The sequence below is a fragment of the Coregonus lavaretus genome (assembly GCF_964263955.1).
Source record: "Coregonus lavaretus genome assembly, chromosome: 15".
Lineage (NCBI taxonomy): Eukaryota > Metazoa > Chordata > Actinopteri > Salmoniformes > Salmonidae > Coregonus > Coregonus lavaretus.
The window spans coordinates 38,075,366-38,091,223 of record NC_140002.1 but is presented as its reverse complement, the minus strand read 5'-3'; the positions used below and the strand labels follow the sequence as shown (position 1 = coordinate 38,091,223).

The following is a 15,858-nucleotide window of genomic DNA, read 5'->3' as shown; positions in this document are numbered from 1 at the left end:
GCTGTAACACAACAAAATGTGGAAAAAGTCAAAAGGTGTGAATACTTTCTGAAGGCACTGTATATATACTACCACCCAAAAGGGCACTTGGTGAGTGGGAGGGCAAAGGGGCAGGTGCCCTTTTAACAAAAATGTGACCTTTAGCTGTGCATGTACCTGGCTCAAATTTCAGTTAAGTTTCCTGTGATTTTTGTTAGCAGTAACACCAGTTCTGGGCTTTCAGCTCCCCCTACTGGTCATTAGTACTGTCCTTGAAACAGTATGTGGCATAATATTTGACAACAATGTTTTTCGTTTCTGTTCGGGCCAATTTTCTGGAGTATCCATCTGTTCCCACCAGAGACTTATAGGTCCACACTCCTCTGTTTTCATGCATATCTGAATCGTGAATGTGGGATCAGATGGACTCTGTACTCACACAGCTCTCTCCCTCTCCTGATAATGAAAAAGGTGAGGGATTAACCCAACATTAACACAGAGCTCTATTCTAATCTTTTATACCATTATTTTTCTCCATGGGCTCATTCTTAGAAATGTATTTCTTGGAGACAGCAGCGAGGTGTTAAGGTCAAGTGGCAGAGTCCACCTCTGATTGGCTGTGCTCCCCTCATGTTGCTCTCCTCAGGGTGCCTGGAAAGGCCACAGGGAGTCATCACAGTCATTACAGACAAAACATATTAGAGCTCTCCTCAGGATTTACCTCCTGTCATTCCAGACCATGTGTATATTCACATTAGTAATGAAACGCTCGTCTCAGTTATGCAAAATTAAATGTGTCTTTATTTTTTTCCAGAAAGCATGGATGAGCATTGGTTAGAATGTTACAATGAATATGAAATGGGAATAAAAATTTATTCAGGGAATGGATGGATTACCACATTAATCAGGGTGTAGGGTGATTTGCATTTTTTTGTATGTAAAATCAAGATATTTGGAATTTCTTATATCACATAAAACAAATATGAAGCATTACTTAAATTGTGAATAAAAAATAAAAACATTATACAAAAACACAAACTCCAGTGGAGCATTGTTTTTCAGAGCAGTGATGTCACCCCAGACGTGTGTCAGGCCTCTCCTAAGCTTCAGCCTTCTCTCCGTCAGCGTCAGAATGGATGTGGCTGCTTGTTGCCATAGGAACCCCTCCAGAGTTCTCATAGGCTTGATGGCCACTCCCCCTGGTAGGGACGCCTTCATACGCCACTGTGGCCGAACTCTTAGGGATGGCTCTGGCGGGGGAAAGGGAAACTATAGGTAAAACACTGCACCATACATTTTAATTGTATTATTGTCAATGAGTTAAAAGCAGCACAAATCATAATCACTCACTGCATCTCTGTTGCCTTTGCAGTCTTGTATTTCTGCTTCTTCATGGAGTGTGTCATGTACCAGATGATAAGGATAATAAGGACAGCTCCAAGAAGTGCTCCAATGACTGCACCAGCAATGGCCCCGTCTCTTAACTCTGTTAATGGTGGGTTATTGGTAAGATTAGTTACAGCAGTGTGTTTAAAGATGATATTATATAAGATCTGCCACATTCAATAAAAGTAAAAACAACAGCATACGTATATATTACCCATACCATGGTTGAGCTCCACAGTGCAAGTAGCAGATCCTACAGCGTTAGAGGCAGTGCAATGATACTCTCCAAACTCAAACTGGGATATGTTTCTGATGTACAAGGATCCTATTTTCGGATCTGAAAAGAAAAAGAAGGAACACAAGTCTAGTAAAAGCATTCTAATGAATCAGAGAACAACAGAGTGATGGGGAACGTGTTCTACAGAGGAACAGTATGGCAACCCACCAGTGTTCCCCATTACAGGTTTCTTGGTCTTTTCCTGATCCAGTCTGGTCCAGGTATAGGTGGGGGTGGGGCTTCCCCACTCACTGTGGCAGGTGAGGGTAACCAGGTGACCAGACTCCACATCACCATGGACAGCACAGAAGGGCACAGATGGCCTCTCTTACAGACCATGTGATAGAGAGAGAGAGCAAGTGTTAACCTTACGTAATATACTGCAAGCTGGACCCAGTTGATCCAACTACTGGCAGGGAGAGAAAGTGCCCAAAGGGTATAGCCAAGTTAGACATAAAAGTCAGCACTTTGCCCTGGACCAGTAGCTAACTATTTAAAATAATGACTTTATTATCCCTGTGGGGACATTTTGGTAGCGGCTCTATGCATAGATAAAAACATAATCAAACATAGACAAAGAACATATACAATAAATACAGGTAGAAAAGTGCAATTCATGTGCGATCAATGATTAATCTATACATTATACACTATACACAGCAGAACACTCTGTCAACTACAAATTCAACTGTAGGCCAGCCCGCTGGTCCCACTTGTGGTTTTAAACATTCAGGATTTGGTTTAGTAGTAGGTACCGTTGACGTTTTCATGCTGAACACTGAATGCCAGGACTTGATACGAGTCGTTACTGTGGTACATTCAAACATGAGCAGTCTAGTAAAGATGATGTCATCCCCCTGAGTGTCTCTTATACTTTGCTATGGTGACAAAGGTGGCATTGTACTGTACACCATTATCCTGGCAGTGTTTACGGTGACTAAAATGAAGAATTTATACAACAGACATTACCAATTAAGACAATGATATATTTGCAAGATGAACAGCCATTGTGGATTTGTACAATCAAATGTGTATAGATACACAGTATTAAAAATAAAAGGCCAAGACCATTTCTATGGTAGGACTAAATACAGTGTAATACCTTCACCGTAATGCTTCACTACAACCTCTCTGCTCCATCGAACTGGGAATTATTAATTTAATTTAAAATAGTCATGTGTCTCTTCAGTCTATTCCTGTGGAGTACGAGACATGTCGGGAGGCGGTCTTGTACTCCTGTGTTCCTGTTCTAATTTCTGACACTGACAATGAAGAGACTAGTCTGCTCCAGTTCCCATGGAAACTACTGTGGACACTGAGGCCTGCAAGGTTGGCCTGGTAACTCTGTGGATGTGTGGAATCACAGAAGGCATGTAATTCAATGATCACAAAACTCAGACTAGGAAAAACAGGGTAACTATTTCATAGATCTGCTTGTGTGTTGTGTTGACACTGAAATAGGAAGAAGATTTACGTTACTATTATATGTGACTTCATTGTATTAATTGATTAAATAAACCATTACTAATTTCAAAGCATTTGACCAAATGTAAAAACAAAACTTACCAAGAACGTTGACAATGATAGTGGCCTCAGTCTTCCCATTGACATCAGGGAAGTTGTGGACTTCGCAGGTGTAGGCCCCTGCATCTGACACTTGCATGTTGCTTATTGTTATTGAGGCATTCCCAGTAGTTGGATAGGTGGGAGGCTTCAACCTGCCTTCATACGGTTTAGAAATAACGTCCTCTCCTGACTGAGAGTAATACACCTAGAAAGTAACAGCAAGAATGTCTTAGAGCCTGCATAAAAGCAACCACTGGACAACCATTTCTTACTAAAAACACAATTTGTGCACTGACAGATTTCGTGTTGATATTTCAGAGACTACTCATTCTACAGAAGAAGGTTACAATATGCCAAAAATGTTGGAGCAACCCCAAGTGTTAGTGAGACTGTGTGACATGAGAATTCTGAGGTCTGAGGTTCTGCTCTACTGTAACACTGCCTCTGGTAAGAGGGCAGGGAGCCACTTGTGCTCTGGTGACTGTGCTCTTTGTTGTCTTGCTAGGGTGTGTCACAAAATGGGCTCTCAAGAGCAACCACCATATTGAATACTACCTGCTTCGGCTTTTATGAAAATACTGAAGCACCAACATACTGAAGCACAACAATCAAGAGCAACTATGTACTGTTTGTGATTTAGGGGCAGTCCAGAATGAACTCCACTTTTTATTTTATTGTACTTTATATGATGATTTGAGAATTATACTGTTTGATAAAATGTTGCAAGATAACAGGAACTATTCTGAATTAGAAAAACTTTAATGGCTATTTAGGAAATAAGTATTCCTGGTTGCAAATTATGTGTCCAGCTTGGAAGACATGACAAGATCAGTTGTATATTTGAAATGTTTTTGTTTTGTTCTCTCAACTGTTTTTCACTGCTGTATGAACGTATGTTTATATACTGTGTATGTATGTGTGCATATATAGACATGATTATTTTATTTTGCTAAAGCAAATACAGTGTCTTATAAGCCCATGTGGGCTGGGCATCCAGAAGATGCATGACACAATAATAATAAAACAAATCAAATCATCAATCCTTGTGGGACCTCATATGATTCAATCGCATGCACAACAACTGCAATGACTCTCCTGAATTTCCATGTATACCTGAAAGCAGTTTGATCACACATTTTCAAATTCAGACTCTGTAAGTGCAATAACATTGCCTTTAGCACTTTTGTCCATGAACCGAACAATATCCTTTGGAGCACTGGGTGTGTAGAATGGTCCAGGTGACTTTGAGGACACAGGGAGTGTGACATTGTGGCAACGTAAGACATAGTAACGTCAGTCTACATACCTGCTGTGGCACAATGGAGGTTTTGGCAACAAAACTCCACTGGATGATGAGGTCGCTGGTGTTCTGCGCGGTGGTTACAAACGTGCACTGGAGAAGAGCACTTTCACCATTTGTCACGTTCATAGATTTCTGGGGAACCATCACTGTCATTAAATGCCCACATCCTAGAAAAAAGAAGACTGTTAAAAAACATATCATTTTTTTTTACTTTTATGAGTATTTTCCTCTGCTTGAACATGATCCTTTAATCTCAAATATGTAACACTCCAATGTGTAAGGCCAAGATATATACAGTAGGTACAAAATCCTTCCTCATTACTGTTTAAAAAAAAGTATAATACAGGAACAATAAGTTACTCACCCATCATGCTGAACAGCATCACCATTCTCAGTGTAGATGACATTTTAAAGGAAATGTTAATGTGTCGTTCAATAAGCCCGCCGAGAGTGTTATCGTAGCAGTACCTGAAAAGCCCTCACCTTTCTCAGTCCTTACCTATCAACGAAGGAGTAATGGGCAACGGCCAGGTAGAGTGTACTGTATTAGCCTGTGGTGACACTGTAGTAGTGGTCAGGCTGATTTTGTGCCTGTAGATATCATGGGGGAGTTCAAGGTGTTTGCACAGCCTTGTTTGCCATGTCACCTAGACTGAGCGGGAATACTCTCAAACGGTTATCTTTCAAAATGTGGATTAGCATTTCCAAATTAGCGCCATTTGTTCATACTTCAATCTTAAGACTTACAGGCAGGCCATGATGTCTGTGCTAAAGAATATATTACACAATTGAATTTATGTTTTTGCACTTTACACTGTCAGTTGTACTCTACACAGTACCGAATATCTTTTTGTTAACCTTATTCCAGCGGCCCACTATGTATTGACAGTGACTGTTCCAGTAATTCATTATTTAGTATTTGGGCTGATGCTCATCTCTCCCTTTTCTATGCTCTAAATGTACCTTGTAATTCATTCTGGGTCAGGGCTTCTGAAAAAGGAATTCATGTAATGTAATCTCTACCTGGTCTTTATCGCCTGCCCAGAGGAAGTGTGAGCCAGAGCACTACAATACTCTGCTTATCTTTGGGGAGTTCACTCCCTGGCACTGCCGCTGAGTTATAAAAGCCAGTTTTGCCTGTGTCACTCTGCTCATGCTAAGTGCTCGACACAACGGTAGGGATGACAATGAATCACGTATAATTAATTGTGCATAATTACAATAAATTGACATAAGAAATGAACAATGTGGAAATGCTGATCAACAGTGACTAAACTGTCAGAGGGAAAACAGGGAAGGGGGATGTAGAAGGAGATGTGGAGAATGGAGGTGGTGTTGAGGAAGAGGAGTGGAGGGAATCAGGTCATTGGACACAGAGCTCATATACGTCTGCCAAGGTGTCATACCATGACCATCATTAGGATGTATGAAAAGGATAATCAGAAACAGCAACAGAAATGTCTTAGCAAAGCATGTCCATGTTACAGTTCTGCTGGGTTTATGAAAATGGAATGTGACCATTGTGAATAAAATCTTATCAAACGGCATTACTAAACACACACACAAAAGAGAAGGAAAACATACCGGTTAATCATTGAAATCTCTAGGGCCTTACTAGTGTGGCCCTGCCAGCTCCTCCTCTAGTCTATGCAAACTGAAACTCAAGAGTATGCATCCACGGCAACCATACTGGGGTGGTGCTTTGCACTGAATGTGACATACAGCATGATTACCTGCATAGGCAGGGAGAGAGTGAGGAATGAAGACAATGTTCTTGTTGGAGGTTACATTTTAATGCCCAACAAAAAATGGATCCCTATGATTACAATAACATTTTGTCACCAATTAAATCAAAGAACTCAGAACTACATCCTTCCCAACATGATCTGTTGTCTCTCTTTGGTTATCATTGTTATTTTTATTTTCAGGACATGGTCATGATTCCAATGGAACCTGAGAGAATGGTCCCACGTGAGAAGCCCAAGATCAGAATACAGAGAAGCAACAGTCTACAGATCTCTCTCTCTCTCTCCCGTGGTCATTTTTATGAACACAGGAGGGATTGATGTGGGGGTTTTTATGACCCCTTGCGCCAATCCTAAATGGTTTGCAGCAAACGACTCCCTGTTGGTCCCTAGTATTGGTGATCGGAATGTCTCTGTGTTACAAGGACAGATTGCCGCCTAAAAACTCTAACATCAAAAGATTGGACATTGGAACATTGTGGTTGAGATCCAAATGTTTGGAATGGTCGGTGGGAATCTAAAGAATAATCATGTCATATTGTTTATTGTTTTGTGATGTCATTAAGGATGGTATTACTAAATAACTGTATCTCTGGAAGTGTACACATTTCAGTTATCAGGTTTGCATCTAAATGTTGTGTAAAATATATGATTAAGTATGAGAATACGTTTGTGAAGATAGCAATGTGATTTTAGCCTTCTAAATGAGATAACTTTTTCATAGAAACTTTTGCCGGTCAGTAACCACGCCCAAGTAAGCACAGACATTGGGTCGGCGTGATGGAACGCCCCTTTTTACCCAAGCATAAAAAGCCTTGAAAAACAAATCAACCTTTAGACCAGGAAGCGTGGAGCGGTGGCTACACGGCTTAAAATGGTTAGACCAGAAAGACCACTCTTATCCAGAGAACTGGACCAAGCAGTCACCGAATCCTGAAAAGAGCGCGGCGCCTTGCCCAATCAGTGATGGAGGCAGAGAACGACTGTGGTCATATTTATGACATGGTGACCGGTCAGAGTGACAGTAGCAGTCATCCTGTCATGCTGACCCTGGTTGTGAAGATGTCCATACTAGTGGTACCAGCCAATATAGATCCTGCACGCTGGTCCTGCCTCCCAAGAAACGCTGGAGAGAGGCCCTGTCTGATTGATGCAGCATATTTACCTAGTTTAATAAAGCTATCTATTACAACTCTGCTTGTGACCTGTAATCTCTCTCTCTGTCCATTAATCACGCCATAAAAAGAGGCCTTTGTAACTCTTCCAGGAGCCGTGACATGGTCTTAAATTCCAACATGGCTCTCATATTTTAAACCACTCTCGTGCAATCATTGATTTTTATGGTCTCTTAAAATGATCCCAATCAACTAAGTGTCAATGTTTAGTGATATGATAAACTATGCTAGCTCCCTGAAACGCAGAGAGCAGAAGGGCCTCACTCTTACTGTGCTTTGATGATATTAATAGCCTAGAGGACACAGTGTGCAGGTCTGCCTGTAATTACATATAATCATCTCATATTAGATTTGATTAGGTAACAAAGACGTTGGTTTTGGCTGCTGTTGTTGTTCAGCCAGAGTGGCTCAAAAGAGATGTGATTTAGCAGCGGTGTAGTTAGATCAACTGCCAACAGAGAGCAGTGTTGGCTGCCGACTGATGAGTGGGAGGGAAGGCCATTTGGGAGATGGAGGTGAGGGGAGTGTGAGGCCAGCGATGACAATATAGACAAGACCTCCTCTCTGTCCTCAACATGGCTCACTCCTTGCCCTCCTCCCATCCTCCCAGCAGCTGGGGATAACAGGCCAGACATTTAGCATGACTTCACACAGTCCCCACAGCCACTGGAAATACCATCAACACAAAATAGTGAGGGGACACATTGCAAATTCACGTGTGACAACACACAACCATGTAAAAACTCTCACTAGATTGTTTAAAAAGAAACATTCAAGATTCTCCCCTCCTTACTCAAAGGCAAATGCAATGCCAATGAACCATCGTCCTGTATTGTCATCAACTGCAGGGATGAAATATTGTTTTACGGGAATTGTTGTAGTTATTTAGTTTGAAGCAAGATAAAATAAGAGAAGCCTAAACAGATACATTCAGCCTTTCTGCTATTCCAAGTGTATTTGGCAGACATTTGTAGAGGTTTCTTTGTATATGCTGAATAAATAAGAAAGAGAATATAGAGAATGAGAGAGAGGAAGAGAGAGAGAGAGAGAGAGAGAGAGAGAGAGAGAGAGAGAGAGAGAGAGAGAGAGAAGAGAGAGAGAGAGAGAGAGAGAGAGAGAGAGAGAGAGAGATAGATAGAGAGAGAGAGAGAGAGAGAGAGGAATAGAAAGAGAGAGAGAGAGAGAGAGAGAGAGAGAGAGAGAGAGAGAGAGAGAGAGAGAGAGAGAGAGAGAGAGAGAGAGAGAGAGAGAGAGAGAGAGAGAGAGAGAAATAGAGAGAGGGAAGAGAAAGAGAGATATAGAGAAATAGAGAGGAAGAGAAAGAGAGAGAGAGAGAGAAATGTAGAGAAATAGAGAGAGAGAGAAATAGAGAGAGGAAGAGAGAAAGAGAGAGAGAGAGAAATATATATATATAGAGAGAGAAATAGAGAGAAATAGAGAGAGAGCGATCTATAGAGAGAGAGATATAGAGAAATAGAGAGAGGAAGAGAGAGAGAGAGGGAGCACGAGAGAGAGAGAGAGGAAGAGAGAGAGAGAGAGAGAGAGAGAGAGAGAGAGAGAGAGAGAGATAGAGAGAGAGAGAGAGGAGAGAGAGAGAGAGAGAGAGAGAGAGAGAGAGAAATATAGAGAGGAAGAGAGAGCGAGAGAGAGAGAGAGTAAAAAGAGAATTACTTGACACATTGGAAAGAATTAACAAAAAAACAGAGCAAACTAGAATGCTATTTGGCTCTAAACAGAGAGTACACAGTGGCAGAATACCTGACCACTGTGACTGACCCAAACTTAAGGAAAGCTTTGACTATTTACAGACTCAGTGAGCATAGCCTTGCTATTTAGAAAGGCCGCCGTAGGCAGACCTGGCTCTCAAGAGAAGACAGGCTATGTGCACACTGCCCACAGAATGAGTTGGAAACTGAGCTGCACTTCCTAACCTCCTGCCAACTGTATGACCATATTAGAGACACATATTTCCCTCAGATTACAGAGATCCACAAAGAATTCGAAAACAAACCCAATTTTGATACATTTCCTTATCTACTGGGTAAAAAACCACAGTGTGCCATCACAGCAGTAAGATTTGTGACCTGTTGCCACAAGAAAAGGGCAACCAGTGAAGAACAAACACCATTGTAAATACAACCCATATTTATGTTTATATATTTTCCCATTTGTACTTTAACTATTTGCACATTGTTACAACACTGTATATATACATACATTTGAAATGTCTTTATTCTTTTGGAACCTCTGAGTGTAATGTTTACTGTTAAGATTAATTTTTTATTTCACTTTTGTTTACTATCTACTTCACTTGCTTTGGCAATGTTACCATACATTTCCCATGCCAATAAAGCCCTTAAATTCAATTGAAATTGAGAGAGAGAGAGAGAGAGAGATAGGGGAGAGGAAGACATAGATACAGCAGTGCAACGATGGTCACATTGTATTGTATTTTATTAGATGCATTCTGTCTCCACTCCCCCTCATCTCTCCACTCTTTCTGCTCAACCCCAAAACAGGAACTCCAAAGGCAAAACATCTCAAAATGGATGGACATCCCAGAGATTTAGAGAGACAAGACACACCACGGCCAAAGTCAGAACATGGATTCTCTAAAGGTAAAAGCAACAAGGACACGTATTCATAAAGTCACCCCTCACCAGTAAGAAATAAAGGTTTCTACGAGTAACATTTTGATCTCTAATTTGATACTAAGATTATTTAAAAGACCATCACTTACCAATGTGTGTTATCAATATTTGGGAGTTGGGAATGCGACTGCTGATATGAAGTCGGCATTTTCTCTCCCACTACTAAAACACATTCCAGAGAATCATGAGGAGTCCTTTGGAGTCCTTTGGAAGTCTGGCCTCTAATAAGACATTTCATTCCCTCAAGCAGTTTTCCAAGTCTATTTAAAAATCAACTCAAACAACACCAAATATCTGTCTCCATGAGATATTTGAATAGATGATGCTCGGTGGCTTTTATCAAGCACAATTGTGAGAACCTTGTGCTTTATATTGTCAAAAGCTGTGTTTGAATTGAACAACTCCATTCATCGCATAAGATGGCATGGTGCTGTCAGGCTTATGATGACCACAGTTTTTAATCCATTGTCTTGATATCATCATCATGTATACAACTATGTACAGGTAACTGCCAAAATAAAGGAAACACCAACATAAAGTGTCTTAATAGGGCGTTGGGCCACCATGAGCTGCCAGAACAGCTTCAATGTACCTTGGCATAGATTCTAAAGTGTCTGGAACTCTATTGGAGGGATGTGACACCATTCTTCCACGAGAAATTCCATAATTTGGCGTTTTGTTGATGGTGGTGGAAAACGCTGTCTCAGGCGCCGCTCCAGAATCTCCCATAAGTGTTCAATTGGGTTGAGATCTGGTGACTGAGACACACAAACTCATTTAAACCCCCATGCTCCTTTGAGACCACTCTTTCAAAGTCACTGAGATCTCTTTTTCTAGCCATGGTAGCCAAAATAATGGTAAACTGGGCATTTCTATAAAAAACCCTAAGCATGATGGGATGTTAATTGCTTAATTAACTCAGGAACCACACCTGTGTATAAGAACCTGCTTTCAGTATCCCTCATTTAGTCAAGTGTTTCCTTTATTTTGGCAGTTAACTGTATTGATAATTGAAGAACACTAATGTTTTACATATTATTTTGTAAAAAAATCAGATCTAACCACTCAACCTCAGCCAGTGCAGGGTTAGGGTTAGCTTTGCTTGTGACACAATAGATCAAAATACATCGCTGCAGTAGAAAGTGTAAGCCATGAAGCTAAAGCATCGTCTTCTTTATGACCATTTCTGCTCTTTTTTCCTCAGTGGAGCAGCCATCAATTTCTGGCCCATGTTAATGCACCCTTTCAATATTTGATGTTTTTATATGGAGTGCTGATTATAGAACACGGAAATGGAGGGCACATTTTGCCGATCTAGTTCAATGGCTCTGCATCCATCTTCTTAACAGAGCAATGCACTCCAATCCTGTGAGTGCTTCTCCTCCACCAGCCCCTCCACTGGGGCCATTTTCAAAGTTTACCATAGAAAGAAAGACAGAGAGAAAAGGGGGGAAAACAGAAAAGATGTCTGGCTACCCATGGCATCCTGGTAAGAGTTGCTCCTGGATCTGTTTAACATGTCCCACACCAAAAGTCATGGAAAACTTGTTTGGAACTAGGATCTACAGAGGCTCTTCAATAACAGAATGTGACTGTTTCTGAATGAGAACCTTTATCTCCTGTAAGTATCAATGTGATAACTTTGCAAGACCAGATAGTTGACTTTGGCCACATGCTCTTTGTACTCCGTTATCTCTCCAAATACCTTCACCACTCTAGATACACCAAAACAGGGAACAGACTCAATATGAGCCAGAGGACTGAGTGGTCCCGCAAAATGATCTTAAAGATAGTAGAGAACAGTTAATGCTAGGTGTCTATATTATGGTATCCATCTCTCTTCATGCAGAGTTTGATGTTAGGCCAACATTGGGTAAGGGGTAAGCAGTGCTATGGCTTGAGTTGAATAAGGGGCAAACATTACACTTCTCAGCAGGAATCACTTTGTGTCTTTATTCAGAAAATTAGGCATGAAAGGAGGTATACTCTCATTAATGCGTCATGGTTGTAATCAAATTAAAATCTGTAACAAGAAGACACTCTCTTGTCTTTTCTCTCTTTGTACTCATGGCTGATAGCCCAACAGTCCTTATGAGAAAGCAACACACCAACAAATAGGTGAAACCTCCCACGACAGCTTGGAATTGCAATGGTAAAGAACCTATTTCGTTTTTCAATTGTTTTGTTTTGCAACAGAGTATGTTATTTACCTTTTGGGGACTAACACATTAAAATGAACTCATCAAAATGTTAATTAAACAATAGATATTAGTCCTCAAAGGGCAAACAAAAAGACATTGTCATTCTTTACTGTATAAGCCTTTATTAGTAAAAAGTCAGTTGTTTGAATGATAACCCTTTTTAAACCACATACTTTAACACCTTGTATTTATAAAAAACATTTTGCTCAAACACCTAAAAAAGCTGATTGACACTATAACATTAATTGGCACTGACAAAAAAAGGAAATACAACTTCATTCTATACAAATGTTGATTCCATGAGTACAACTCATACCCCAAATGAAATAAAACACCTCATTAGATAACTGAATCAAATAAAGCGCCCAATGTGAACTAAACAATTACAGTACAAAAACTAAATTAATTTTACTTCCAGGGCAGGTTGTAAGTACATGTCCTTTTTATGAGAAAACAACAGTAATAATTACAATCCATAACAAAATGCAACAAATACAGCCAATTACAACAACAACAAAATAAAAATAAAATATATATATATACTGATTGAAATCTTTAAAATAGATATGGGTTGTTGGCCTTTCAAATTGTTTTTGTACATTTGTACAGATTTTTTCCCCTAGCTATTTGTTTTACAAGTAGTGTTTTCCCTGGTAAAAGTGTTTGAAAGAGGGCGCTATACTGATGTATAATTGGGACTCAGCACAGCCTCCTGCAAGTATCATCATAATCAGCAACAGACCAGAACCCCCCAGTCCAGAGGCAACTCATTTAAGAGAAACGGCTGGGAATACCCACTCAGCATGCAATCTCATGGCTTAAGTTCAGATGCTACTGGGGAGCATCCTTTACATCCTTTGTAGTTGAAGGGCGATTGACGTTAGTGCTAAAGCTTAACCTGATAAAACTACAGTATGTACTTGGCGCATCGATTCCAAATTGCATGTGCTTCGGCTAAACAGTAAGTGAATATGATTGAGAGGTACATATTATTCATGTTGACATGAATCATATAATGTACATTCTATTTTTCTGTTTTTCTCCAGTTGTATTGAATGTACAGTTTGTTTTACAGTGTTTTGTCAAGCTGGCTGTAAAACAAGTGCATCTAGAGCATGTAAACACTGGGTTCTTCCTTTCTTGGCTGTGAGAATGAAACTGATGAACAGTGTGGAATAAAAAAATATGAAAATAAACCTTTCCAAACTTAGGTCATGCAAAACAAAACCTTTATCTTCTCTTCTTAACATTTTTTTTTTAGGTTTTCTTTGCAGAAGTATGCCAATGCTATAGAAGCTGTCCATGCCATTAGCAGAGAAGCTAGCTGCTATTACGAACTGCCCTGTTTTGTTCATGCATTAAGAAATAGTCAGTGAAAGATATCATATTTACAGTACAATTCACATATAATTACACATATACACAAGAGGCAAGAAAATTCACATTGAAATCAGTTCAACAGTTGTTTTACCTCCACTACTCCTTGTAAATGAATGTATCAACAAAACATATGTGGCATAACCAAAATAAATCATAACATGAAAAACATGTAGCTGGTATTTCCTCACAGCTTTTGAGATATGAAAGTGGTTTACATTTGCACATAGAGTAGGTGTGAGTTCAATGTAATGAGTATATTTACTGCAAGCATGCAAGGGTTTCCATACAGACCAATCATAAGTTATTTCTGGTTAAAAGGAAATAATGTTTCACTGTATGTTATATGAAAATACCTGTCATTGTGTGAAAAACAAAAAAAACACGTATAAACGATTTAGTGCATAGTGAAATTCAGATCAGATGGATTATTTCCAAACAAAGGCCAAAGGTTGTAATCCATCTCTTACCTTTACTTGATATATTCACTACGCCGTTTAAATGCAAAGTGCAAATGCTTTGCTAGTACATCTGGCCCTAACTTATTTGTTGAGTTGAATGGCTTTATGTATTTTCTCCTTGTTTCTCAAAGCTTTGTGTAGTATGTGTTTGTAAGACTTGTTTTGCACTTTAAATAATTTAATTCATTGTATTGCAGTTGAATATTTTCACAAAATGTTTTGTGACCACCATCTTGAGGCTATGTAAGCCAGGGTGATTTGCTATTTCGTCATCTCTAATACCTGGCTAATTGGGAGTGGGAAGGTTATCTAGCATGAAGTTTGCTATCCAGTGGGCTCTATCCATCCAGCCCAACCCTAACACACCATAGGTGGGGAACATGTGTGGTGTACCTTGGATCACCAAGAGATGAAAATCAACAGAGCTCAACATTTTATCTACAGGCTGTGGACAATAACAAAAACTGCAAGATGATACCAGATCTAGTTGTTTTCTGTCCGAGATCTGGTTAGACATCTAGTGCTACTCTGACAATTTGATCAGCTCATGGGTGTCTCCAATGGGAAATTAAGGACAGTGACGGAGTGAGTGATAGCTTACAGTAAATACAACATGTCACTGGGTTACTTCTGAATTCTGAAGGCTAAAGCCCATATAATGACATCTTAACCATGACACAATCCAAATCAAAACCATTCATAGAAATCCTGACGACACTAGCAAGCCTAAAGCCTAATATGTGACACCACAGGGGTCGTTTGCCAAAAGGAGATGCATGGTTACAACAAGAGTTATGTCATGTTTATGAAGTATTATGTAGGCTAGTCTGACATAGATCAATAGGGAGTAGAAGTGGAAGGTCCTTAAAATCTGATACCAGGTTCCTGAGTAACATCAAGTGATGTCATACAGTACTTCTTCCCCCTACAGATTAGTATCATCCACTGATTCTGTTTTAGACTAAACAGAAACTCCCTTTTTCAACCTTTAGTCTCAATAGCTACGCTGTACCGCTTCATTTTCTGCTGTAGTATAACCTGGCATTGCAGGTTGGATTTAGTGCAAACTCTGGTTAATTTCTCTCAAATGTGTTGCAGAGACTAGCCGTCATTGGGCTCCCGAGTGGCGCCGTGGTCTAAGGCACTGCATCTCAGTGCTTGAGGCATCACTACAGACCCCCTGGTTCGATTCCAGGCTGTATCACAACCGGCCATCATTGGAGTCCCATAGGGCGGCGCACAATTGGCCCAGCATTGTCTGGGTTTGGCCGGTGTAGGCTATTGTAAATAAGAATTTGTTCTTAACTGACTTGCCTAGTAAAATAAATAAATACATTGGTGGTGTAACATTGTAACCGGTGGCTACAGTATCCCAGATACAGTTCCATTTACAGTCAACTACAGGTAGAACATTGGAGTGGGATCCAACTTACTGGGGTGAAAAGCATCAGTCTCCAAGATCTCTACTATGCTCTCTGTCTTTCTGTCTCTCCTCTCTCTGCCCTGTGGTGCATCCTGTCCTGTGCTAGTCCTCCCTGGGGCCCGGGGTTCCCAGTTAGAGGTCAGTTTCCTTCCTGTCGTGTGCTGGCCGTTGGCGAGAGAAGCTCTTAGAACTTAGGGGAGCCCATCAGTGAGCTCTGAGGAGATTGGTCAGTAACTGTGATGCTCTCAACATTCTCTCCTCTCTTATCCTCTGGAATGTCCAAAGGACCCCATCTCTTTTTTTGGCTACCTCTG

At 40.3% G+C, this 15,858-nt stretch overlaps 1 protein-coding gene across 1 annotated transcript; it reads right to left on the bottom strand.

Annotated features, from left to right (window-relative positions):
• Positions 1–1,078: 1,078 nt before the first annotated feature.
• On the bottom strand, positions 1,079–4,955 carry LOC311142336 (V-set and immunoglobulin domain-containing protein 1-like; the record flags this gene model as incomplete). The annotated part of the gene is made up of 7 exons (XM_084177964.1): positions 4,876–4,955; positions 4,515–4,678; positions 3,209–3,413; positions 1,811–1,969; positions 1,586–1,702; positions 1,330–1,465; positions 1,079–1,229 (listed from the first exon to the last, which is right to left on the bottom strand). Exons 1-7 carry the CDS (start codon positions 4,916–4,918, stop codon positions 1,079–1,081), a joined length of 975 nt encoding a protein of 324 aa, XP_084034090.1. The 5' UTR covers positions 4,919–4,955.
• Between the last annotated feature and the right edge of the window lie 10,903 nt (positions 4,956–15,858).